Source organism: Trachemys scripta, chromosome 7 (genome assembly GCF_013100865.1).
Source record: "Trachemys scripta elegans isolate TJP31775 chromosome 7, CAS_Tse_1.0, whole genome shotgun sequence".
NCBI classification, from domain to species: Eukaryota; Metazoa; Chordata; order Testudines; family Emydidae; genus Trachemys; species Trachemys scripta.
This window is the reverse complement of record NC_048304.1, coordinates 103,994,290-104,019,177: the sequence shown is the minus strand read 5'-3', so window position 1 is coordinate 104,019,177 and position 24,888 is coordinate 103,994,290. Positions and strand designations below refer to the sequence as shown.

The following is a 24,888-nucleotide window of genomic DNA, read 5'->3' as shown; positions in this document are numbered from 1 at the left end:
TGTAATAAACCCCTAACCTATGTCTGAGCCACTGATGTCCTCAAATCATAGTTTAAAGACTTCAAGGTGTCTTTAATTTCAGATTTGAACGTTGGACCCTAGATGTGAAGCAACAGTGCATACACGAAGCTAGACCGCTTGACCACCAAACCACAGATAACTAAACTTCATCTAAGGGAGCTGTTCTGTACCCCACATTCATTCCTTATGCCTTCAATGACTTCAGTGGAGTAGTTCCTGATTTACTCCAGGATAAGAGAGAAGCAAATCGGATCCCAGACTTGCATTTATACTATAAGTGCTAGAAAAGACCATTACATCAGTAGTTTTGAAGATCTGTGAGCCAACATGTGACAGTGCCTTCAGATCCCAACCTCTTCTGGAGCTTCCCTTCACACATACAGAAGCACCAGAGGAACAATGTATAGACTGTATAGCAGTGCAAAATATTTATCCATAGTCATAAATACAGGTGCTGTATTTCTGTTTTATTTGTTCTTTCATTTGCATGGAAAAACAAAGATAAGAAGCGCGAAATGGAACAAGAACATTTGTTGTTTTAATATTTCAGTTTGATTTGATTCATCTTACAACCCTCTTAAACCCTTTAAATCAAAGTTACACAATACTGCAGGATAAAGATAACGAGCCGAGACTGCTGTTGAAACACTTTTGATCTCCTCACCCTATGGAATAATGCCTAAGGGTACAGTGGTTCAACACATTGCAATGGCCTTTGAATTCTAAAGGCTTGCTTTAGTTAAAAGAGCAATGAGATTCAGGGTCTCAGTCTAGTTCTTGGCAGACAATGTTCTAGGTGGTGGAATCTATATTATGCTGCAGCACACCTCTGAATTGGGAAACAAAGCACAAAGAAAGTGGGAGGGAGGGTGTATGGAAAGACTAGGTAGGAATGGGTTTCTGTGTGGATCAGATACGGATATATAGATTCATAGATTCTAGGACTGGAAGGGACCTCGAGAGGTCATCGAGTCCAGTCCCCTGCCCGCATGGCAGGACCAAATACTGTCTAGACCATCCCTGACAGACATTTATCTAACCTATATATATATATAGTCTGGAACAATGCCCCAACAGTAGGCAATAATGCTTCAGGAGATGGCTCTACACAAAATGCACTGAATGTAAAGATTCCTTCCTGACCCCTGCAAGGGATTAGTTCTCACCCTGTATCTCAGGTCGATACAGAGGGATAGACGGGGCAGTACAAGGAAATGAGACAATACTGGTCAGCATGAGAGGCAGTGGCATCAGCGCACCAGGGACCTACAGCTGACAGTTTTTTTGTAGCAGAATATAGCTGTTCAGACTTTCCATAGCTATTTTGCCCTTCCCCGCTCTATTTCTTTGCAAATTTTATCCCTTTAACTTTCTCCACTACTTTTTTCACATTTTCTTCTTAGTAAAGCCAAACAATACGAAAATTTTGCTTTACTTCAAAAGATATGCTGCCTTTCAGGTTTTCTGAGGGCACTAGGACTTGGGGAAGAGGGTGGAGAAGCTCAGCTTCTCTGTTCACCTGTCCCCCTCATAACTGAAACACCCCACACATGGACTAGCTGCTAGGCATACTCTAATTTTGAGAGAATCCCCAGAACTTTGGGTTTGGGAGTGACGATCTCAAGTCTTTATAGTCATAGAATAGATCCATACAGAGAGGGATAACTCCAGGGAAACTCTCCCAGATACAGACAGCCTGCTGGCAAAGACATTCTAGTATCTGAGACTGGCAATCAGGGCCGTAGCAACAAAGAACGTGGCCCCCTCCGAACGGTGGCCCCCTCCGAACGTATGTCCGGGCGGGGCCCCTTACAATGCAGAAACTGGAATGCGGTATTTATTTTGCCACTTTTAGGGGCCCCCTTCCTTGCGGGGCCCTCTCCAGTCGGAGGGTACGGAGGGCGCTTGCTACGCCTATGACTAGAATATCTTCTTATCACCTCTTAAAAGGGCTCAGTTTCTCTGGCGATGGGACGGATGGGGATAGCTTGATTTCCAAGGAAGGACAAATGTGGCACATTATTTACCAAACTCTACCATCAAAATAGAGAAGCCTACCATTCTTACTGCACCAAAAGCAGTTTGGACCCCAACACAAGTAGAAATGAAAAAACCTGTCTCCGAGTCCTAGAACACTTAAATAGAGGTGAAATCTAGCTCTTCCAGCTGCACCAAAACATTTTGGTGCCTGAGCAAACCAAAAGCCATGATCCATCCAGTGTTCATCCCTCATCACTCAAATTACATGGCACCAATAAGGAACCAGTGTGACTGCTTCTACTGCACCATAAATTTCTGAATCCTGTTGCATCCTTGTGCATGAGCACACCCCTTCAATGGATCTTTGTGACACTTGTGCACAAGGATACATCAGAGCCCAGAATTATTTAGTGCAGCAGGAGTGGCAATACTTATTCTCTATCCATGCCATAGAACAGGGGTAGGCAAACTCTTTGGCCCAATTGCCACATCTGGGTGGGGAAATTGCACGCAGGGCCATGAATGTAGGGCTTGGGCAGGGGGTTGGGGTGCGGGAGGGAGCGTGAGAGGGGGTGCAGTATGCAGGGAGGGGCTCAGGGCAAGGGGTGTGGGGTGCAGGAGGGGGCCCGGGGCAGGGGGAATGTGGAAGGTGGGAGGGGGCTCAGGGCAGGAGGTTGGGGTGCAGGGTGTGGACTCTGGCCCGGCGCCACTTACCTTGAGCCGCTCTGGGGTGGCAGCAGCGCGCAGCGAGGCTAAGGTAGGCTCCCAGCCTCCCCTGGCACCGCGCCGCTCCTGGAACATTCCTGTGGCCCCTGGGGGTGGGAGAGCAGAGGGCTCCGCGTGCTGCGATCGCCTGTGGGTACCTCCCCTGAAGCTCCCATTGCCGGAACCATTTGTCTGGAACCAGCACACACTTGTGGTGGGCTCACGCAGTGCTCATCCTCCAAGTGAAATGGGGACTCAGATTTTTTTGGGGGGTACAGTAGCTAGGGTTTTTTAGTTTCTGATAGTACTACTGGGGGTGGGGAGGACAAAAGTTGGCAAGAGTCAGGTAGATCTAGCTTCTCTTTTTTCTTGTTTCTTGGTGACAGAGTAGTTGGGCAGGGGCAGCAAGCTGGTTTCTTGGAGCAGGTTCATTTGGGTAGGGGCAACAGTGGGACGCTGGTTTGGGCAGGGGCAGCAGTGGCGGGCTGGTTTCTTGGGGCAGCAGTGGCGGGCTGGTTTGGGCAGGGGCAGCAGTGGCGGGCTGGTTTCTTGGGGCAGGGGCAGCAGTGGCGGGCTGGTTTCTTGGGGCAGTAATGGCAGGTTGGTTTGGGCAGGGGCAGCAGTGGCGGGCTGGTTTCTTGGGGCAGCAGTGGCAGGCTGGTTTCTTGGGGCAGGGGCAGCAGTGGCAGGCTGGTTTCTTGGGGCAGTAATGGCAGGTTGGTTTGGGCAGGGGCAGCAGTGGCAGGCTGGTTTCTTGGGGCAGCAGTGGCAGGCTGGTTTGGGCAGGGGCAGCAGTGGCGGGCTGGTTTCTTGGGGCAGGGGCAGCAGTGGCGGGCTGGTGTGTGGTGGCCTGGGCGATCATTCTGCCAGTCCCTTGGGGAGCCGCACACTCGCTCTCACCCGGGCCGGGCAATGCCGGCGGACGCCCGGCAGGCAGTGGCTGCTCCAGCCAGGCTTGCAGGGGGGCTGGGACTCCCAGTGCTGACTCCGCCCGCACCACATGACTTCTCCATCCGCAGGAGCAAACTTTTCCCGTCCCGCGGCTGGAAAATGGCGGCTTAGGAGCGGAGTCCCCGCATCCCATCCCGGTTCGGTGGCTGCCGTCGCGGCTCCCCCAGCGCCATGACTCGCTGGGTGCCCACCAAGAGGGAGGAGAAATACGGCGTGGGTGAGGCCCTCTCCTCCGCTCCCCCGGGATCCCGCTTGTTGCGCTTTATTTGCTTGACTCAAACTTTGCTCAAGTTTGTTCTTTTCCCGGGAAAGCCCAGAGTCGGCGCCTGCTCCCCCCCCGCACAACTCCCCTGCGGGAGCGTTTCCTGCTCCCCGGGGGCTGCAGCCTTTTCTCCCTTTATTTCCTCGCCTGCTGCTGATTGTCTGCATTTGCGCCGCGGCGAGCTCCGGGCGAGCGAGCTCTGCCCATGGGATTGCCCTGCGCCGGAGCTCGTGGCTGCTTGGCACTAAACTGGGAGGAGGTGGAGGGCGGGCGGACGCGCCTATTCCCTCCGCAAAGGCCTTGCGTAGCGGGGGTGGGAATGGGGAGCAGCCGTCGCTGCTGCCTCTCTGAAACTCACATTGGAAATCGCATTTCCTCCTCGGGATTGGCTCGCACTTCCGTGGCACTTCGCTGCTAAGTAACGTGCCGGGGGGCCCCTTCCCCCTAGCCGCCTGGGTAGGGTGCAACTCGGGACAGCGCTGTGTGGCGTTGCTGGCTGGGCATTATTACCCCCCTCCTTAAAAAGATATCTAAAGTTCCGTCCCTCCCCAGGACAAGCCTGGTTTTGATTTTGTTGTCTTTGACCTAGGATGAGCCTCTCTGTAGCCAATTCTCGTTCACTGAGTCAAATTTTCTTTTATGTAGGCAGCCTAATTGCCGTGGGTTTTGACTCCTGCACTGTGAGCGCAGGTGTTGTCATCTGTGAATTACGGGTTTGCTGCTTTGAATTTCTGAAATGCCTGGTTTGGAAACATGGGAGAGGGTATATTTCAGTGATCACGGCAAACAAGGCTGTTAGGGGTTATTGCCCTGTCACTTTTTTTTTTGCTCCATTTTAGATGAGTATAATGGGACACAATTGTTACACAGTTCATTTCAGATTTATTGAAATAGCTCTCTGCTGGTAATGATTGAATAAAATGTAAAATTCCAGAATGGATCCCAGACATTTTAGAGGGTGTTTACTTGACTCAGTTCCTCTCCCTTGGGAGGCCATTCATGAATGTTCGGTGCATGAATTGTAGTGCTTGCCCTGCACAAATGAACGTTTTGACAGCACTGAGCGCTCTCTAACTTTAGTCTTTAAGGTGCCACCAGACTCTTTGTTGTTTTTGTAGATACAGACTAACACGGCTACCCCCTGATACTCTAACTTTACTGTTCCACATTAAGAGAAGCAAGGTTTGGGGATAGAGGGAGAAAAGGACACTCTATTCTGCAAAAAACACTATTTTAGATATTTTCTCAATTTCTATCTTCACATCTTCTGTCCCTCTGAAATGAGAGAGAGAGGAACTACAACTGGCTTTTAATTAAAAAATCTCCATAGTAAAGTCAGTATCTTGGCAGAATGCTTAGATAACCAGAAACTTCCTGAATTTCAGGGTTGACCATTTCATCAAAAGCATTTGCTATGAGTAGAAGGGGAACAGACTATATCTTACTTAGTTTCTCTTGAGGAAGGAAATATAAAATCTGGTATTCCATTTGGAAATGTTAATGTGAGAGAGGTTTTTTTTTTTAATTTGTGAATTCTCTTAGAAACATTGCTTGCAAATGTAAAAATGAATTTTATTTCATCTGGTTCAGTGCCTAAACCTTCTTTTTTTTTTTTTTTTTTTTTGTATTTATTTACTTTTTATTGAAGAATCACTGTACCTAATGGAGAAGGAAGTTCTGGGACTGGGAGGAGCATAGTGAACTTTAGGAGTTTGTTGTGGGTAGTGCATAGCTTTTAAAATTTCACATCTTTGTGTTAGACCCTGGTTTAGTAGTAGACCCTTACACATAAAACATCGCTCCATTTACTATCTAGGTAGTAAGACACACAACTTCAATTATAAGGAAAATAAAAAAGGAAATTAAAAAATTAAGGCTACTAGTGGATCATTAACTCATCTCAAATGTATCTAAATATTTCAGATCACATTGTATATAGATTCACATCTGTATCTTCTGTAACTGTTTTAGGCATGATGGGATGAATGAAGGGGATGCTATAAACCTACTCATGTATATTCAAGTGTGGATTTTATATAAGGTCTTTAACAAGTACAGCAATGTGTAATCCTGTTTGTCTCTTCTCCAGTATCACCAAGGTGCAGTTGGGGAGTTTACTTGTAAAGCACAGACAGTTAGTTAATTCAGTTGTTGATGATATATAGTGAAATCCAGTTAACTGAAAGTTTAAAAGACAGATGCTTGTCAGTTTAAGTGGAAAAGTCATAATGGTTGAGTATATGTAAAATCTAGTAAATATGGAGGTGTTTAATCATCTAGTGGACTACTTGGGAAGTGGATTAAAGTTTGAACTGCAAGCTCCATCTCTTGGTTTTTGGAATACTGGGATCTAGGGCCACTGCCAAGAGGCTAAAAACTGGATGAAGAATCTGGAGAGCTTGCTTTTCAGGAGCCAAAGTAATGTCTTTTGGTTACTTTGGGGATGCGGTGTAGTAGAGGGTAAAGATTAGAGGTGTAAGTTAAGTTCTTTAAGTAAATCTGGGTATCCATTGTGGGAAACTATCACATTTTAGAGATCTGGTCTTCACTGAATTAAAATTGAAATACTGCTTTTGATATTTATAAAAGACAGAAGTATTTTGGAACTAGCTGATGTACTAGTGTTGAATCAGTGTTTTATCTCTTTAAAAATAGATTCAGAGTCTGTAGGAGAATGGTGCAGTATCTATATAGTTCTTAATTCTAAATATAAGTTTCTAAGTTCTAAATATAAGATCTTAGAAAAACCTCATGCTTTTATTTGGTATAACAGCTTCCTGGGGCTGCTCCCCCCCCCCCGATTAGCTGTGAGTGGTGATCACTAGCTACATTATGGAAATTTTTTAATGAATTTCAAGGGTGTGGGAGTTGAAAATAGATGTATTGTTGCTATGAAGGAAAATTAGATTTGATGCTAAGTGAACATAGACATTTTCATTTGCCTGCACTGTACTGTTAAAATCTGGCTATCAAAACAGATTTAGGATGAATATCCTTTTTTCAGCATCACTGAATTTCCTTCTAAGGATGATTAATGTATTCAATTTGGTTACATGTGTTTTTCATGTCTTTGTATATTAAACTAGGAGGCTTCTGGTCTTGCCAGATTTATTGTTTTTGGGAAACCTAAAACTTCTGACAGGTTTCAGAGTAGCAGCCGTGTTAGTCTGTATCCGCAAAAAGAACAGGAGTACTTGTGGCACCTTAGAGACTAACAAATTTTTTAGAGCATAAGCTTTTGTGGGCTACTGCCCACTTCTATGAAATGTTTTAAAAAGTGTTTGTGTCTATCAATACTGTATCAGTAAGAAATAATCTTGATTCATGGGAGTATCTATTTAAATGAACATTTTCATAAAGAGAGGAAATAGCTTCCTATTTAAATATGCATCTGTTTATGGAAAAATCAATATGATGTAAATGAACATCTTATTTTTTTATCAAAATTATGTGCAAGGAAAAGCTAGTTAAAAGGTTGGTAATAAAGTGTTCCCACTGAGATTTCTTTGATGAAAGTGGCTCGACTGACTGACTTTAAGTACATTTAAAATCTAAGATGTGAAAAGAGTCTTGAAACATCTTTCTTTTCACAGCTTCCCTTTGCTTCTTCACCTCTCTCTCTCTCTCTCTCTCTCTCTCCTTTTCCTTTCTAATCTTAGTTGAATGTTCTTTATTTCTAACCATATGGTGTAGCCTCTGACATCAGGGAGATCTTGATGGAATTATTGCGGAAAATGATGGATGAAGTGTAGTTGTTCTGAGTTTTCTAATTCAGTTGCCGCTTTCCATCAAAGAAGCAAAAATTCCTTTAAACAGCCTAACTGCTTGCCATGCTCTGTCTTGGAAAATGGTGTTAATAACATTGACTGGAACAATATGATCTGACGATTTGAGGGTAAAACAGGAACATCTATCACTTCATCCGTGGGATTGTTAATCCAACTGCAGTTGGCTCTTAGTGATGTATATTAAATTAATGTTTAACCCTCTCACCTTTATCATATGTGTGCTACCTCTAAACAGGAGTAGCCATCAATAGTGGTAGGATTAATAACGCCCCTTACATTTTTTTGTTGTTTTTTATTACTTCTGTGGTAGTCATGGGAGCTCTGGAAAGTATTTTCTTTCCTTTGAGCTGTATGCTTCTGTACGCGACTAGTGTTTTTAATATATCAAGTTCCAGAAACTTACTGGCTATGTTGATAGGTATCTCAATAATTTATTCTCTGTATCTGTACTGATGGGTAATGGTGTCAGTATGATACTGTAGTAGGAAATAATGTCCCAGAAATAGTGTTTCCTCTCTACTAACTTAATCTTTTGGTGTGGGATTTAAAAACCATCCTGAATATCCCATGCACATACAGACGAAAATTGCTCCCTCTAAATAAAAGGCGTTATAATGCAGTTTATAAATATTATCACAGAATGCAGTTGTAAGTGTGACTCAGCTTCATTTCCTGCAGGAATACTTCACTTCATGGGAGTGGGGGGGTCAGGCCAGGAATGGGTGTGGGGGAACGTGTTGTCTCTTAGCAGACTGAATATCATTATTGGATTAATACAGCATAATTTAAACCACTATTATGATCAGTAATCCTATAGTTTAATGAGGTTATCTTCCCTCACTCTCACCCCACATGTCATATCTTAATTTTATATTTTGGCTCTCATCTCAAACCATTTCACAAAGATGTATACATATAACACTTCTGAAAGACAGCAAACTCTGCGGGGCCAGGGAGAGGCAGATAGGCAGGCCAGCCAGGTGGATATACAGCATTCTGCACACAATAGAGGTAGTGGTTTACAGGGGTCCAGAGATTTCACTTGGGACAACACAATAGCAGATAAGATAGACATGATCATGAAACACACCTACGCAGTCCACCACACACTTACTTGCCTTCAGTCTGGATGTAGGCACTGTAATTTTTGTGCTCTTTTGTCCTGGAGCTCACCCTCATGCATGCCAAGAAGAGGAGCTAAGTGTGGTGAGCTGTCTTAGAAGACTCAGGGTACATCTACAAAATATAGTAAATCTGTGTGTCTCATGCCTGCAGATTTAGTGTTTCCAAGCCCGCATTTCAGCATCCACTCTGTGTTAAAACCTGAGCCTCACAACAGTACTGGTGTGTCCATGCTGCACTACGCAGATCTGAGTCAGAACTTCATCTTCTTTGGGCATATACTATCGTATCCCAGGCTTCTTAGTGCCTTCATCTAATTCATTGGGTTGTGGGAGAACTTGTCTGACTGTCCTGCTGGAGTTGACCAGAAGTGTTTTGGGTGGTTTTAACCAACCATCACATCCAGCTGAGATTTTTTGTGACCACATGCTCCCAGCAGCTGGAGCCACTAACATGGATCCCAACCTGGTGGAACCGGTGTTTCTAGAGCAGGGCTCCAGACTGATGGGATCACATCACTATGTGGACCTGGGATGGCAAGAACTTTTGCATGAAGAAGCAGATGTTCTTGGAGGTTTGTGATCAGCTTGTCCCTACCCTCCAGTGCCATAATACCTATATGAGGGATACCATGCCAGTCCAGAAGTGGATCACTATAGCCATATGGAAGCTGACTACCACCATCTGCTGCAGGTACGGGGCTAACCAGTTTGGAATTGGCAAATCAGTTGTGGGGCTTGTTGTGGCAGAGGTTTGCGATCAGGATTCTATGTACCCAAAGGTAGTGGGCATTATAATGTTCTTGAAATAATTGCTGGCTTTGAGAGAACAGGCATTGCAAACTGGGCCAGGGCCATTGATGGGACTCCTGCACCTATAGTGTGCTCACTGCAAGGAGCACACGAGTACATAAACTGCAAAGGGCTCCAACATGCAGGGCCTGGTTGATCACAGGGGCAGATTCATGGACAGTAATGTGGGGTACACTGGTAAGGAACATGATGCCAGGGTGTTCCAGAGATCAGGACTTTAGTATTATGGGTAAGCAGGAATATTATTCCCACCAAATGGCATTGTTATAAATGGACTCGCTGTCCCCACTGTTATAGGGAACCCTTCTTGTTCCCTGCTGCCATCCATGACTTATGAAACTGTACCCTGATTTCAGAGGACCTAGCGAAAGAAGGTTCATCTACTCACTCAGTGGCTGTAGGATGATGGTAGAATGTGCATTTGGCAGATTGAAATCCTGTTGATGCTTCCTTCAGAGCCATTTGGAAACCATGCTGTCAATGCAGTCTGCATTACTGTGTCCTGCTGTGTTCTGCACAATGTCTGTAAGGAGAAGAGTGAACCTTTTTGCCAGGCGTGGACTCAACATATTGCTGGATTTCTGAATCGGTAAATGCAGCCAAACAATGCACTTGTCATGAATGGTTCTGGATCCAGACACTTAACAGAAATCAGGGATGCTTTATGCGCCTGCATAATGGGTTTGTGCAGTCCCATGCCTGAGGGGGAATGAAATGGTATTTGAAGTTACGCTGTGTATGGTTGTGAGGCAGCTTTGGGTTTTTTTAAAACATATTGGTATTATGTATTATGAATTTTGTAAACACTTTCATGAAATGCAAAGAGATGCTATGCATTTTGAAAATATTGGCCATGCACTTAAATTTACAGTTTATGGATTACTGTGATAACAGTTTTAAAACTTTTATTATGAAATTTCTTGAGAATAGGCTGATAATATTTGTTAGTTTGTGCCACTTTTAACATTATATATAATAAAACTTGCTTATTGTAGTCTTGTATGCAAATTCAACACTTTATTTTACACATGTATTTACATAGCAATGTGAAAACCAGCAAAGCAGGCCAGTTGACATCAAAACATGTAACACAATAACCAAACTCAATGCCAATCAGTAAAAGATGCATATAAATAGATGACATGGCAAACTATTTCTAGGTGTCCTTTGTCCCTCTATTTTCCTTAGCCTTTTTGGTGCATTTTACATGTGCCATCTCTGGTCATCAGATTGCTGTGCACTACTGTGGGCTCAGTGCTTGCTACCAGTTACAGTACCTTGTCGAATTCCTCATAAAGAAGGCAGTAAGATGGGGAGTTCTCAGAGGTGCCATTAGAGTCTTTGAATGTGCAGTGGTATGTCTTTAGCCTCTTTATTTGCTCTCTGCTGTCTGCTTGATCCCCATTCCTTTCAGCCGCTCGGATATAGTTTTGTAGATATGATTATTTCTTTTGTTCTTGCTAAAGTCAAACATCTTGGACACCTCGCACCAGAGGCTAATTTGAATCTGGTTGCATTCCTCCGGCCATCTAGTCATGTGCTTGATGCTGGATAACTTGTTAGTGCTGGCCAGTGTTTCCAGTTGAGCAGACCATGTAGAAATGAAGGGTTAAATGTCAAGCAGCTGTATTTGAATGAAGAGGTACCTTCTGGTTCCTGGAAAGTATCTAGATGGAAGGTCTGGGAGAAACAGCCCCAGGGGATTATGGGAAAGCATTGGTGGACTCTCCACTGGATTTGGGTGTGACTCAGACTGGAGTTGCACCCACAGTGCAAAATGCCATCACAGTGGGACTTGGATTCTGATGCATCCCCCTAGCATGGTTCACGGGCCTGAGTCCAGAGGGGTTCCTGGCCTGAGTAAGGCCAATTTCTGTGTGTATGTATGCGGGATAGGGGGTTGGTCTTAAATCTGAGTCAAAGCTCAGAGGTAGTGTGCTGTGTGGACATATCATTATGGTCCCAACTTATACTTCATAGAAAAGCTAGTGAAGAGACTCTCCAAATACACCGGACCTCCACTAATATTCTGGACCCCTTCCGGCTGGACTTTAAACTGGGATAAGGTCCAGAGACAGTGCCAGTCATGCTGGTGATTTATTTTGCCTTAGCCATGGGTAAATGTAATGTTTAGAATTTGTACAATGGTTGTGTGTGTTCAAAGCACTGTACAGATATTCAGGGCTGGTGTTAGGGGCTGATGAGCAGGGCAGCTGTCCTAGATGCCTTCATTCGGAAGTGCCCTTTTGGGGGTTTGTCGGGGGAACTGAAAACATTTTCTGCTGTGGGCCACAAAACATCTGGGATGGCCCTGCAGATATTTAAATCTGACAATACTGAGATAGGTGGATCATTATCTCCATTTTACAAATGGGGGAAAACAGTTGGAAAGACCAAGTATCTTGATCAAGGCACAGGGCCTCTTATCTCCCAATCCTGTGCCTATATACACTCCCCCCTGGGTTATGCAAACCCGACTTACACAAATCTGTACTTACGGAAAAAGTTCCGTAAGCTAGAAATAGGTTTTTGTTTTGTTTGTTTGGCGTAATGGTCGGGTATACGTTTCCAACTTACTTATGCATAAGTCGGGGAGTGTCTGTACCTTCAAACTGCACTACCTTTCATGTCTCTGGTTGTTCTTTGGCATGCTGCTCTGAATGGCTTACAGTTTAAAGGCATGGATAGTTCTGCTGCTGTTGTCTGCTGTGGTTCCATAAAATCTCACCCTTATTGCTCTGCTCTTGGCTTTGGATAAATTAGCCATTTTCATAAATTCAAGGAGCAAGAAGATGGTGAAGGAAGGTTCTCTGACTGTGGCAAGCCATATTCCAAATACTAGTGTGAGCATATAGCTAGGTAGGGTGACCAGATGTCCTGATTTTTGGGTCTTTTTCTTATATAGGGTTCTATTACCCCTCCACCCCTTGTCCCGATTTTTCACATTTGCTGTCTGGACACCCTATAGCTAGGTAGGGTTTCTCCAGGTGGTATCCATTAGCTCTGAAATTGTTGGACTAATAAATTATGCCAAATCATTTTCTTGGCATGGTATTTTTGATCTAAGTCTGTGTACAAGCACTAGCCTTCTCTGCTATACCGTGTTTATGTGACATTGGTAAAAGAACTATCTTTGGCCTAAAAATACAAGGCATTGCTTCTACTTGAGGTAAGGGATACTAACTGTTTGCTCTGAGCAGCATATTGGCTTATGTCTTGCACACATACATGACTAGGTCTCATTTTAGCCAATAAAAGGCACAAGTGTAACTTCCTGCAAACCTCTTGATTTGAACATCTCTTCAAGTGGCCAGTCACTGGTGACATCTTGTTAAACTCGCTGAGGAGCCTGGTCGTAGGTTTTACAAGGTTCAGCAGGAAATAAGACAATATGGGCCTCAGGCAGATTTCAGGATGGTAAATTATAGCAGCTGACTGGGTCAGAGATGTTTCGTGAGGAGTATGTGGGAACATTTTAGTAACAGAGGGAGGGAGCTAACTATGAGGCAGTTGATCGTATGAGTGATCAAAAGGTTTTAATTGCCTACTTTGGTCACAATACATAAGCTTTTGGCAACTGGGAGAATGGTTGGGTGTTTGCATTAGTCCTACAAAATAGGTATAAGGAGAAGGTCTGGGAGTGGGTGCTGACAAAGCAGGGCTCTCCAAAAGCTTGGGAACCTCTGCAGTCCGGCTCACTTTACTGAGTCAAACCTTCCCATTAGAGACTGAAGGAGAAAGATTGTTAGTATAAGGTTTGGGGCTTTGACTGACACTATGATAGTATATGGAGGGCTTTCACTGGCAGCATATGGGGACTCTCCTCATAGTTTTGAGTTGTAGAGCTGTTGATTTTGCATTCATGGTTTCTGAGAATTACGCCAAGAAGGAAAGGTTCATAATGTATTACAGTGAATCCCTCCTCCCAGAAATGAAGGTTAGTTCTCTGACAGGTCATATAGGATAGTTAAACTTCTGCTGGTGGGGAACCTGGCCAAAAGCCATGAAAGATATTAAAATACACATGAAGTGTTCAGTGTTAAAGATGCAATATGGATAGAAGCCTAGGTATCTTAAGGCTGATATTGTCCTTCTCATGCTACTGTTTCTGTGTGTGCTAGTAATGTCTGAGGTGAGTCAAGGACATTGTACCAGGCTTAATTTGGAGTTTCCTGGTTTAAATAGCTTATTGAAATTGCAACTGCTCACTGTGCTTTCTGTTAGATTATCTTGAGTGGCCTGCTTTTTATTGTTTGTGCTGTGCTAAAGCAACATTGCATTACTGCTGTTCTCTTGGGACTCTCATGAAAATGAGATGTGTATCTTAAGAGGTGCTCCCAGAAAATTTTTTAAAATAATTATTGTAAATGTGGCTTGTGATATTAGTTTAAACCTGTTTATCTGTTTAAATAATAATAATACAAATATTTGTTTTTTTAAGTCCTTTCATATATGTAATTATTTTGTGAGACTGCAGTAGGAAAAAGTACTGATAGTTTAATTCCTCATAGCTTTATGCAAAATTATGCAATACATTTCAACAAGTAAATAAGGCCTCTTCCAAGCCTCTTGAAGCCAATGAGGATCTTTCCGTTGATGAAAGTGTGTTATGGATCAGGTGATCATGATTAAATTTCAGAATTTCCTTTGCTTGGGACAAGTCATGAAAGGAGCTGAGCTCTCGTGAATCACATTAAAGGGGAGTGCTCAGCCCCTCTCAGGAGTTCGTCTCTGGTTATAGTATAAATCACCTTTAAATTAAAAAAGAGAAACAAAAAAGGCAAATGTACTTACAAACTTAGTTTCATAAAAGATGTGACTGGCATTTTAAAGGAAGCAATCTGATTTCTTCTGATATTTTGATTGGTGTCTGGTGTCCCTGAGCGCTGAGAGAGGGGAATTTCCATTGTAATACAGTGATATATTTTTCATAAATATTAATAGCAATAGCTTCTGATTCTCCAGTGCCAAGGTGTCAATTATGTATGTCCTCCACATTATTATAGTATACAGACTTATTCGAGTGTCTCTTAGATGGAGTTAGACCTGATATGTTTGAGAGAGTTTTGAGGAATGTTTTAAAATATCTATTAAATTAGCCTCTGCATAAAAAGCTTTCTTGGTGGTTGAACTACATTGTGTCTATCTTTCCTGGGGCTTCTATGGAGGATTCTGTTTGGTCTTGGGGTGACAGTGTCAACTGGTTTCTCTGAATATAGGAAATAGTTCTATGCAGGCAATTTACAATGCTAACCATTCCCCTGTCAAATCTGACCCCATTCCAGAGTGTGGCTTGTTTTCTTGGTGTAATTATTTGACATGTAAAGCGCTTCATATCACGGTAGATAAAAGTCATGACTTAAGAATTTTTTTTTTCCTATTTAAATCGCATTTTTATTTCCATATTGCTAGTTCTTTACTTTATCCCCATTTAATAGTCTTAAATAGCTGAAGTGGATGTTTTATTTTTGTTTTTTAAGTTTCGCAATTGTTTGTAGAATTTCAGATTTTACAGTTCGTTTTTTTTAATCAAGAATTTTCACACTTAGAATGCTTATTTGTGCTGGAAAAAAAGCAAGTCCAGGCTCTCATTAATATCCTTTCTGTGAGAACAAAACACACAAAATTGAAAAGCAAATAGTGCGTGCCATATTTGTGACCAACACCATTTTCAACATTTGAACTTCTACAAGTCGAGAAAGATTAAGTACACCTCTATCTCGATACAACACTGTCCTCGGGAGCCAAAAAATCTTACCACTTTATAGGTGAAACCGCGTTATAGGTGAAACCATGTTATATCAAACTTACTTTGATCCGCCAGAGTGTGCAGCCCCGTCCCCCCGGAGCACTGCTTTACCGCGTTATATCAGAATTTGTGTTGTATCGGGTCGTGTTATATCGGGGTAGAGGTGTAGTTGAGCCAAGCTATACTCCTCTGCTGGTGTTTGCAGTCACTGGGACTTATGCTCATTGCCTGTGTTTTCACTAGAAAAAAAGGTGAGTTTTCAACCTGCATTAGCTAACTCAAGGTAAAAATCTAGGGATGACAAGGCAGTTTCTAATTTTCATGTGAGTTAGCAAGTTGATCTACTCTTCAATATTGGAAAACTTTTAAACTTCCTTGTCTTCCTTAGGATTTTACCTTGAGTTAAGAACATACCTTTTTTCTTAATGAAGACAAGGAAGGCCTAAGATTTTTTTTAATAAAAAATATAATGTGAGCCTGTGATGCAGTCGTGGTTGCTCAACTTCAAGAACATGCTTATGTGCTTAAAGTTATATATCTGCTTGAGTGTTTGCAGGATTAGAGCCTGAATTTTCAATATTTAATTTTTTGCCTATAGCAGTTATGTAAAAACTGGTATAATATCTAATACCAGTAGTTGCACTTAAAAACAGTATTTATAATTTAATTCATTATAAACTTTAATTTAAAGTTGCAGTAGCAGAAATTTTCAAATTAATTTTACAAAGCCTCAGTCTGATTTAAATCAGTGATTTAAAAAAAGGTTTAATTCAATTTTTAAAATTGTTTTGGTTTAAAAACACTCTGTCCTGGTTCATGCTGAAGAGGAAAATACTTTTCCATTATGGGTACTAGGTACGTAAATATTGGTTTAAAAAGTTAAACAGTTAAATGATTAAAAATATTGTTTAACTGGTTAACTGTTAACTGAGGTCCCTCTGGCCGGCCTGGTGCAGGGCAGCAGGGGGCTAGGGTCCCGCCAGCTGGCCTGGTGCGAGGCAGTGGGGGTCTGGGGTCTGCCGGGGCTGGGGTCCTGCTGGGGTGGCCGGGGCTGCTCCAGCCAGCTGGCCTGGTGCGTGGCTGCTGAGGTAATGGTTAAGGTCGGTTAATGGTAAGCCTAATGCTTACTAGTTAATTGGTTAACCTTTTGCATCCCTAATGGATACCATCAGCTCCAGTAGTCCTTTGCTTTTGTTCCATGCCTCAGAAGTAGAGGGGGAAAAATTCTCCTGACCATATTATTAAAAGGTTGATTGTCAGCTAGCACACTTGTGTTATAGCCACATGACGCTCAGTAATCTGCACCTATGCAAGACAGTCTTCTTTTTCCTTTTTCAGGGCTTTGTCCAGGAATCCTCATTTCAAGAAAGATGTTTTTGCCTTTTCTTCTCCAGCTTAGCAGCAGTACTGCTAGTGAGAGGGTCATTCTATAGGATTTCAAGGAAACTTAGGAATTTTCTGTTTTAGCACTGTTGGGACCAAATGCTCCAATGAAAGGGTCCTGCACGGTCACTGAGCTCCAAGCACCTAGACTCCCTCCCCCACTGAGCAACAGCAGTGGTCACAGATGTCTGAGGAGCTTTTCGGACAGTTTAAAGGAGGGCCTGGATTTCTGGGTATTCCCAACTTCCAATTTAGCTCCTTTCAAATGAAACTGAGCTTAGCTACAAGATAATGCAACAGGCCAGTTAAAAGGAAAGGAAATGCTCAGGATGGTACTTTTCTCTCAGCCCTCTCTAGACTTCTTCTGTAGCTGGATCCATGTGTCCTACATGTTGGGGAGGGAGGAAGTTTTGGATGCTCAGACAGCTTCTGGTTCTCAGTCCCTTCTGCTCCTGATTGCTCTTCTAAGGGACCAGCCAGGCATTCTGTCTTTAGTGGCAGCACTGCCTTTCACCTGGCTTGAAACTCCCAGTGACTTTACATGTAAGCAGCCTTTTGACTCTGAAGACCTGCTCCTCCCACCTGTTTTGGCCCAGCTTCAGGGCCTAAGTCCTCAGAGGAGATCCAGACTGCACTCATTCCTCTTCTCTCCCCCTGTCTCCTGCCATAGGGTCATAGTGGCCCCTGGTCTGGTAGTTGCAAGTTGTCCTGGGTCCCTCAAGTTTCCTGAATAGCACTCATTCTCCTCAAAATCTTCTTGATTCCCACCCAGAACTTATCACAAGAAATGAAGACCTATTAGGAGCAGAGAGGTCCAACAGCCTTCCTCATTTGAAGAGTTGATCAGCATCTACAACTCTTTTTCCAAGTCATCAGCAGAGGCCTAAAAGATAAGGTTGATGAGTTGGCAGATCTTACTTACTATTGCCAGAACTCTTCTTCGTGGCCGTCCTTAACTCAGGACCTTCTCAAGATTAAACAAAGGAAGAAAGGCAACCAGTCCTCATTATGCTAGAATTTCTGGAGACAATGATGGACCCAGAAGAAGGGGTCCATTGGCACAGTCATTCAAAAGCTATACCAGGTGAAAATAAACCCCACAGTTCTTTTCCATCCCCAAGACTGACTCTTCTTTCTTCATCTTGGCCAGGATTGCTTCCAGTACAGGTAGATCCTAAACTGAATAGATAGTGCAGAGGCCTTAAGAATTTTGTAGACTGAAAGATCAAGAGTCTGCTAAAGAGGGGCTTCAGATTTCCTGCCATTACCTTTCTAAATTGCAGAAAGACCATCTGTACTAGGCTGATGGTGCATTAGGTTCCCACATGGGAGAAGATAAAATTTAGGTAGGTAAAATTAATTTAGTTATTTTTATTTATTCTATCTGTACAGTTTACAGTTTTGCAGCAATACTTTGTGTAATGATAGATAGGTGGAGCCTTTTGCCAGACTTAATGCAGAATTTCATTCCCATTGAATTGGTAGTCCTCTGATAAGACTTGCAAATTATTTTAGAATTACTTAAAGTTCATGATAGAGTTGTTTAGTTACGAGGACAGTTTGATTTTCCTATAATAGGATGTCTGTTCACTTGTGTAATTAGATTTAAAAAATGTTCCAGTAATAATTATATCAATGCAGAACTTAAAAAGTTTGAAGAGTATAATTAATTCTTAAACATACCTTTTTTCTATCCAGTGAAAAGAAATCCTATATTGCATTACTGAGCATTGTGTAAACAATAGCCGATATCAGCATTTTCAGCTGTAGAATTTATCAACTTTTCTTCTCTAAAGACAGTAAAAGAAATATATATAAATGTACTGTCCTGAAGATATTAATTGTATTATTGATTTTATACTTTAACCTATATGTTCTGACGGGAGTCCTGTTTTCAATGTCTGAAAATGGTTGTTTTCTTTAGTACTTTACTTGCTCTGGGGGCCCATTATAGAACTACAATCTTATTGGCAACATGTGACTGGAAGGTAAGGTATCACCAGGGGCAGCTCCAGGCACCAGCACAGCAAGTGCATGCGTGGGGCGGCAAGCCGCAGGGGGCGGCGTGCCGGTTGCCGTGAAGTGGCAGTGAGGCGGCCTTCGGCGGCATGTCTGCGGGAGGTCTGCCAGTCCCATGGCTTCGGCGGCAATTTGGTGGCGGATACAGAGAAAGCGCAGGACTAGCAGATCACCCGCAGAAACGCCGACAAATCCACGTGAGCAGTGGACCTCCAGCAGGCATACCGCCGAATGCTGCCTGACTGCCGTGCTTGGGGCGGCAAAAAACATAGAGCCGCCCCTGGGTATCACAAGCTGAAAATATGAATTATTTGCCAACACTTTTTGTTCCTAAATGTATAAAAACACGATTGATTATGCCCAGCTTACTAAGCAGTCCAGATCTCTCTCTCTCTCTCTCTCTCTCTCAGTAAATTGCCCTCAATATTGTTTACCACCTGCCAACCTTTGTGCTATATGCAAACTTGTATCATATATAATACCATTGATCAATTTTTTTTTTAATTGATAAAATTACTGAGTAGCATTGAGCTGAGAACTGATCCATATGGAATACTCCTAAAATCACCCCGCTCACTGATGATTCCCCATTAACAACTACATTCTGAGATCTATTAATTAGCCAGTTTTAATCCATTTAATGTGTCATATAAATTTGTATAGTGCTAATTTCTTAATCAAAATGTTTTGGCTACTTAGCTCCAGTATTGAGAACTTAGAGACGTCTTGACCATTCACCTTTCTTGTGCCAGCCTTGTGCTAGAGGCTCCTGAGGCTAATAAATCATGATCCGATAATTCTAAGGGGACTGCATCACCTATTTCTCCTTATCCAAGTCATTCTTGTGTAGTTTCATTTGGTGATGATTTCAGATCTCATTGAGGTTGTCCTGCAATGTATAATTGCACTGTGACTATGCTGTGCTATTTCAGCAAAAGACCCTGTTCCATACCTGAATTTCAAATGCACTGTTAGCCTAAAAGGTTCTTAGAAAGTTTTATGCAGTACTGTACATTTTTATTTAAAGCCTTCATCCTCAAGGATCCCATATAGCTTTACAAACTATCTAGGTGGATCACTTATCTACTACTGATATTCATGTGCCTATAGGAGTGAAACATGACATCTTTTTAACAGCATTTGACAACTCTACAGAATAGTTTAGGACTTGGAATTTGGCTGGGTTACCTGGTTTAACACAGCTGTCCCTGCAAAAAGTTCCATGTATCTTTAGTAATCAGAATTTCAGGTTTACATCTCATACAAAAGACTAAAATAGTGTTCTCAGCTTGGATTTTGATTTGGTATTGACTCAGAGGGAAGAGTACTGACTTGCCAATACCACTTACTGTAGCCTCTTGGTGTTTCCCTATTCAAATATTGATCTTGCCCAAACTTGATTAATTTAGAACTGCTGATGCAGTAATGATTCAAGGTGGTATGGCTGTATGCTATATATGTATTTAACAGTTTTGTGGTATAATACTGTGCCATTGGAGCATCTGCTCTGGTGTGTGGAAAAGCTGGTAGAAAAAGGAAAAGGGAAGTGAATGTAATTCAAAGTCAAATGGATGTATTCTGTCAGGAAGGACTATTGTACTGCTTGCTACCTTAAATGCAACAACCATTGCAAGATTTATTCGCTGAAGTAAATGTGGTTATGGATCCCGTTGTCCAGTATCAGCTGTGGATCATCCGATGCACTTTTCCTAATCATAACATTGAGTCTGTGACTGGATCGATTCTGTAAATACCTGTATATATGTGTTTAAATTTATCTAAAGACTCAATGATAGATGACTTATAGCAGTGAATGGAAATGAAAATGAGGAGCTAGTTCTAATCCATGTTTAAAAGATTTACTATGTTAAAGATGTCTATCAGTTTTATCTATGTACTTCTACATGTTGTAATGCTGACTCTTTGAATAAGGCTCAATGGCAACTAGTCATAGTCTGTACAGGATTTATGGGCTTCTGTTTGTCATAGTTCTCTTGCTTTGGCAGGAAGATGGACTGAATAATCTAATAGGGCTCTTTTATCTTCATCTTTATTCCATGAATGTTTACAACATAAAAGCTAAGGATTTTTTTTAATTTGAAGATATTTTTTGGCTCTAGTTCTTTGCTGTTTGTATAAAGGTTATTTTTTTAAGTATCTCAACAAAACGTTGCTTTTTACAAGACTAATGAAGTCCTAAAATAACTATAGAGATATTAGAATCATACTGGCTTGGAGGGATGTATAAATTCAAGTATATTCTACCTGAACCAGTGCTTGTTACAAATTTGGTGAATCTGGGTCCTGTAGTAATAATTTTTAAACTAGGGTTGTAAAAACAAAGTCTCACGTATTTTCCTTTGAACTAATATCAATTTTGCCATGTTTATATAGTTACTGCATTAAGTAAACTCTTGTTTTAGCCTAGAAACTTGGATAATATAAAAAAGAAGTAATTGCTGAATTTCAGTTTTAGCAGAAAAATTTAAAATATCTATTGAAGCGCATTGCCACTATGTAGTTTTGTAACAAAACCAAGATAATGCTGTTGAGAGCTATTATATGTAATGAATCTGTATATATATGAAAAAGCAAACAGATGGATCAACAACCAAAATAATTATCAGCTGTGACACTTGCATTTTTTTCTATACAATATTTCCTGGTTCTGTTGCTTTGTTGTAATCTACTGGTCATATTGTTGCATCATGGACTTCACAAAATGTGTTTCAGTGGCTTGTATTGTTTAATATGACCAAAGGGCATTGAAACAGCAAAGATGTCTGAGAATCTGTTTTGACTCTCATTTTTTTTTCTTTTATTAAGTGGAAAATGTAGACCAAAGGGATTGTGTGTGTGTTTTTTTTTTTTAAAATAGGTTGCTATTAGATTAACTAAAAGCCTAAATACGTCTTAAAAACAATGATTAAAGAATCATGTGAAATAATAGGTTGGTATGGATATAAATATGTACCAAAAGAAAACTGCAAGCTTCTAGAGCATTTTATACTATTCATGACTAACACCTATCTATTACTGATTCCAGCACAAGTTAGATGCAAAATGCATAGGTATTGGTGGGATTTTACTCCTTGGCCTACTTTTCTGTGGCTATTTGTACCAGATATCACTACGTCTGCTGCCATATCAGCTTGACATTTTCTGCTTAACCACTTCGTAATTTTATGCTGTGCAAACCAAGGAACTTCTGATTTTTGAAGACATACTTGATCAGAATCCAGGTTAGGCTGCTGGTGCTGAGGTGCTCACTCACTTGTGATAAGCTCCATCTATCTCCTAGTACAGTGACTCTGACCCAGGTGCATCTTTTCGCCTCTCTGTGACAGAGGTCATATGATCATTCCAAGGGGACTGCAGAAGGAGAACTGGCAGTAAGTAGTGACTCTGTTGGGTATTGTAGAGCTGAGGGGTGAAAACATTATCAGTTAAAGAATTGTTTAGTTGCTTCATTCTGATTTTTTTTTTTTTAAAGTAATGTGGGGAGAAGGCAGTGTATTAGAAGTAAACTGAAATGGAAATTGCTGGTAATATAAGAAATATTCCTCCAGTGGCCTTTGAAACAAAAATATGTCTAAATACTGGGCCAGATGGAAGTAGCTCATGATATTTGAGTTTATAGGACCTTAAACAGACAGATGGCGAGCAACTCAAAAGGTTGCACACTTTCAAAAATCTATTGGACAGAAAGAAAGAGAAATATGTCAGCATGTGAATCCAGTAGACAAATCATGCCAAACAAATATAAATCTTCAAAGTAAGTATTTGAAATGTTCAAGGAATACTGTAATCTATACTAACAACTACAAAAATATTCTGTTAAATAAAGATTTGTTAGGTGAACAGTAAGACTGAGTGGTTAGTCATCTGTAAGTTAGGAAATATTATAGTGTAGGTTGTCTGCAACCTTAAACTGTACCTCCTTGTGCAGGGGTTCTCAAACTGGGGGTCAGGACCCCTCAGTGGGTCGCGAGGTTATTACATGGGGTCGCGAGCTGTCAGCCTCCATCCCAAACCCTTTTTGCCTCCAGCATTTATAATGGTGTTTTATATATATAAACAAGTGTTTTTAATTTAAAAGGGGGGGTCGCACTCAGAGGCTTGCTATGTGTAAGGGGTCACCAATACAATAGTTTGAGAAACACTGCCCTTGTGAGTATTCATTACAATACAATTTTTAATTAGGTGGTCACATTTCAGGCCAAAAAAACAGATCAGCAGGGGCAAAGTGGAATTTTGAAACAATGGAAAGTGGAACAAAAGATGTTCCTTCAGTGAAGCCCTGAGAATTGGGCAGTGGTGACCTCCCAAACAAAGGAGGGTAGTCCCTGAAATGGGGACTGTTGTCTTGCTGGGTTGTGACTCTCTCTCTGGCCTCACCGTGCAGTATGGGCTTACTGAAGGACTGGCCCTTAGTTTATTTTTTCAGCTTTAGAATAATATTTGAGCATTTTCTTTCATGTGACTCTTCTCCGTGTGCCAGATAACCCATGCATAATAAAAATCTAAAGGAAACAGTACCTACATACTACAAACTTAAGCATACAACACAAAATAATTTATGCTATGTTATTGTGTGTGTATGCAGGCACACCTCTTTGGAGTTTGCAGCTAAATGGTACACTGGATTTTTCAGCCACTGTATCTAACATTACAGGGGAAAAACGGGATGTTGTATCTGATAAGCAGTGTGTGATCATGTAATTAAAGGTGGCTTTTGTAATTAGGTTTGGAAGGATTAGATTTGTACTGGTAAATGTAGATAAATGTCAATTTCACCATACACATAAAACCAACGAAAAAAAAATTCCATCACTGATAATCAAAATGTACAGCTAGGCAATGTAAGAAAATATTGCTTGAGAAATTATCAGAGTTTGATTTAAAGATATGTACAAAAATTTATCAAGAAACTTTCAGCTAACTGGGGCTTTGCTTGCAAATAGAGCAGCCTGTGTTAACCTCTGTAAAATGGGTTGTGAGACACGACAAAGCATTAAAAGGGACTAAAACAGAAGACGATAATAAGGATCTGTAGTTCAGAATGTTCAGCTCTTGGAATGTTCTAATGAGAAAACGGAGAAGCTGCTGTTCAGATACCAGTTCAACAACTAAGGTGGCAACAGAGTTTATTTAAAGGCATTTCTAATGTGGTCATCTCCATAGTGTCTGTGTGGGGGGAAAAAAAACCCAAAACCTTCTGACGGAACCAAACATTTCTTCTTTTTACTGTATTGTTATAAACTGTTTGTTTATCTTTAGGTGAATTTGTCAGTTTGTGCTTCTAACAAGTCATTGGGACCAAGAATGTAGAAGGATTCAAAACAGGATTAGACACTTACATGTATAATGTGAAGATCTACAGTTACATTAGGTAGGATTAAAAACATCTAAAGGGATATAAATCCTTTTTCAGGGCATGAAATAATCACTAACTGACAGAGGGTTTTCCCTGTGAGGAGACTACTCCATAGTTGTCCACCAGGGCTTTCTTGCATCATCTTCTGAAACATCCGGTACTGGCCACTGTTGGAAACTGACAGTAGTTTAGACTAGATGAAATGGCAGTTCCTGTATGTTACTCTTAGGAGTAGCAGCATTGCTGCAGTTAATATGCATGCAAGTACTAAAAGAGTGATGACAGATTATGAATACTTGGCTATAGTCATGCATGAAATGTTGATAATGTAATACAGTAGTTATTTGTTTAGGCTATAGACAATTACTTTGCTTTGGAGTGAATTCTGATTATACCTGACATTATTTTCTTCTTTACTGAGTTAGATTAGTACTTTATGAAGAGCTAATAGCACTGCTCTACTGCCAAAATGCTTCTGAAATAAATGTAGTCAAACTTTACTAATTCTGGGTCACTGAGAACGAAAATGATGCTTAAAATTGTTGATTGGCTCTAGTTTTCAAGATATGCTATTGGGTCAGTATATACGACCCTTGACTTGGGAATAGCGGAGGATAAGGGAGTTTTAAAGGGAAGGGATCTTAATTTAAACCAGAAATGACGAAAATACATCTTTGACTGGATCTATGACTAAATCTATGACGGGGTTTGGACAGTAC

General features: G+C 41.4%; 1 protein-coding gene across 2 annotated transcripts in view; it reads left to right on the top strand.

Moving 5' to 3' along the window:
• The first annotated feature begins 3,712 nt into the window (after positions 1 to 3,712).
• Positions 3,713 to 24,888, top strand: part of DOCK1 (dedicator of cytokinesis 1) — a 538,770-nt gene continuing 517,594 nt past the window's right edge. For both annotated transcript variants that reach the window (XM_034776839.1, XM_034776840.1), the window contains exon 1: positions 3,713 to 3,874. In XM_034776839.1, the coding sequence (XP_034632730.1) occupies positions 3,829 to 3,874 (46 nt within the window). In that variant the 5' untranslated portion in view covers positions 3,713 to 3,828. The remainder of the gene's footprint in view (positions 3,875 to 24,888) is intronic.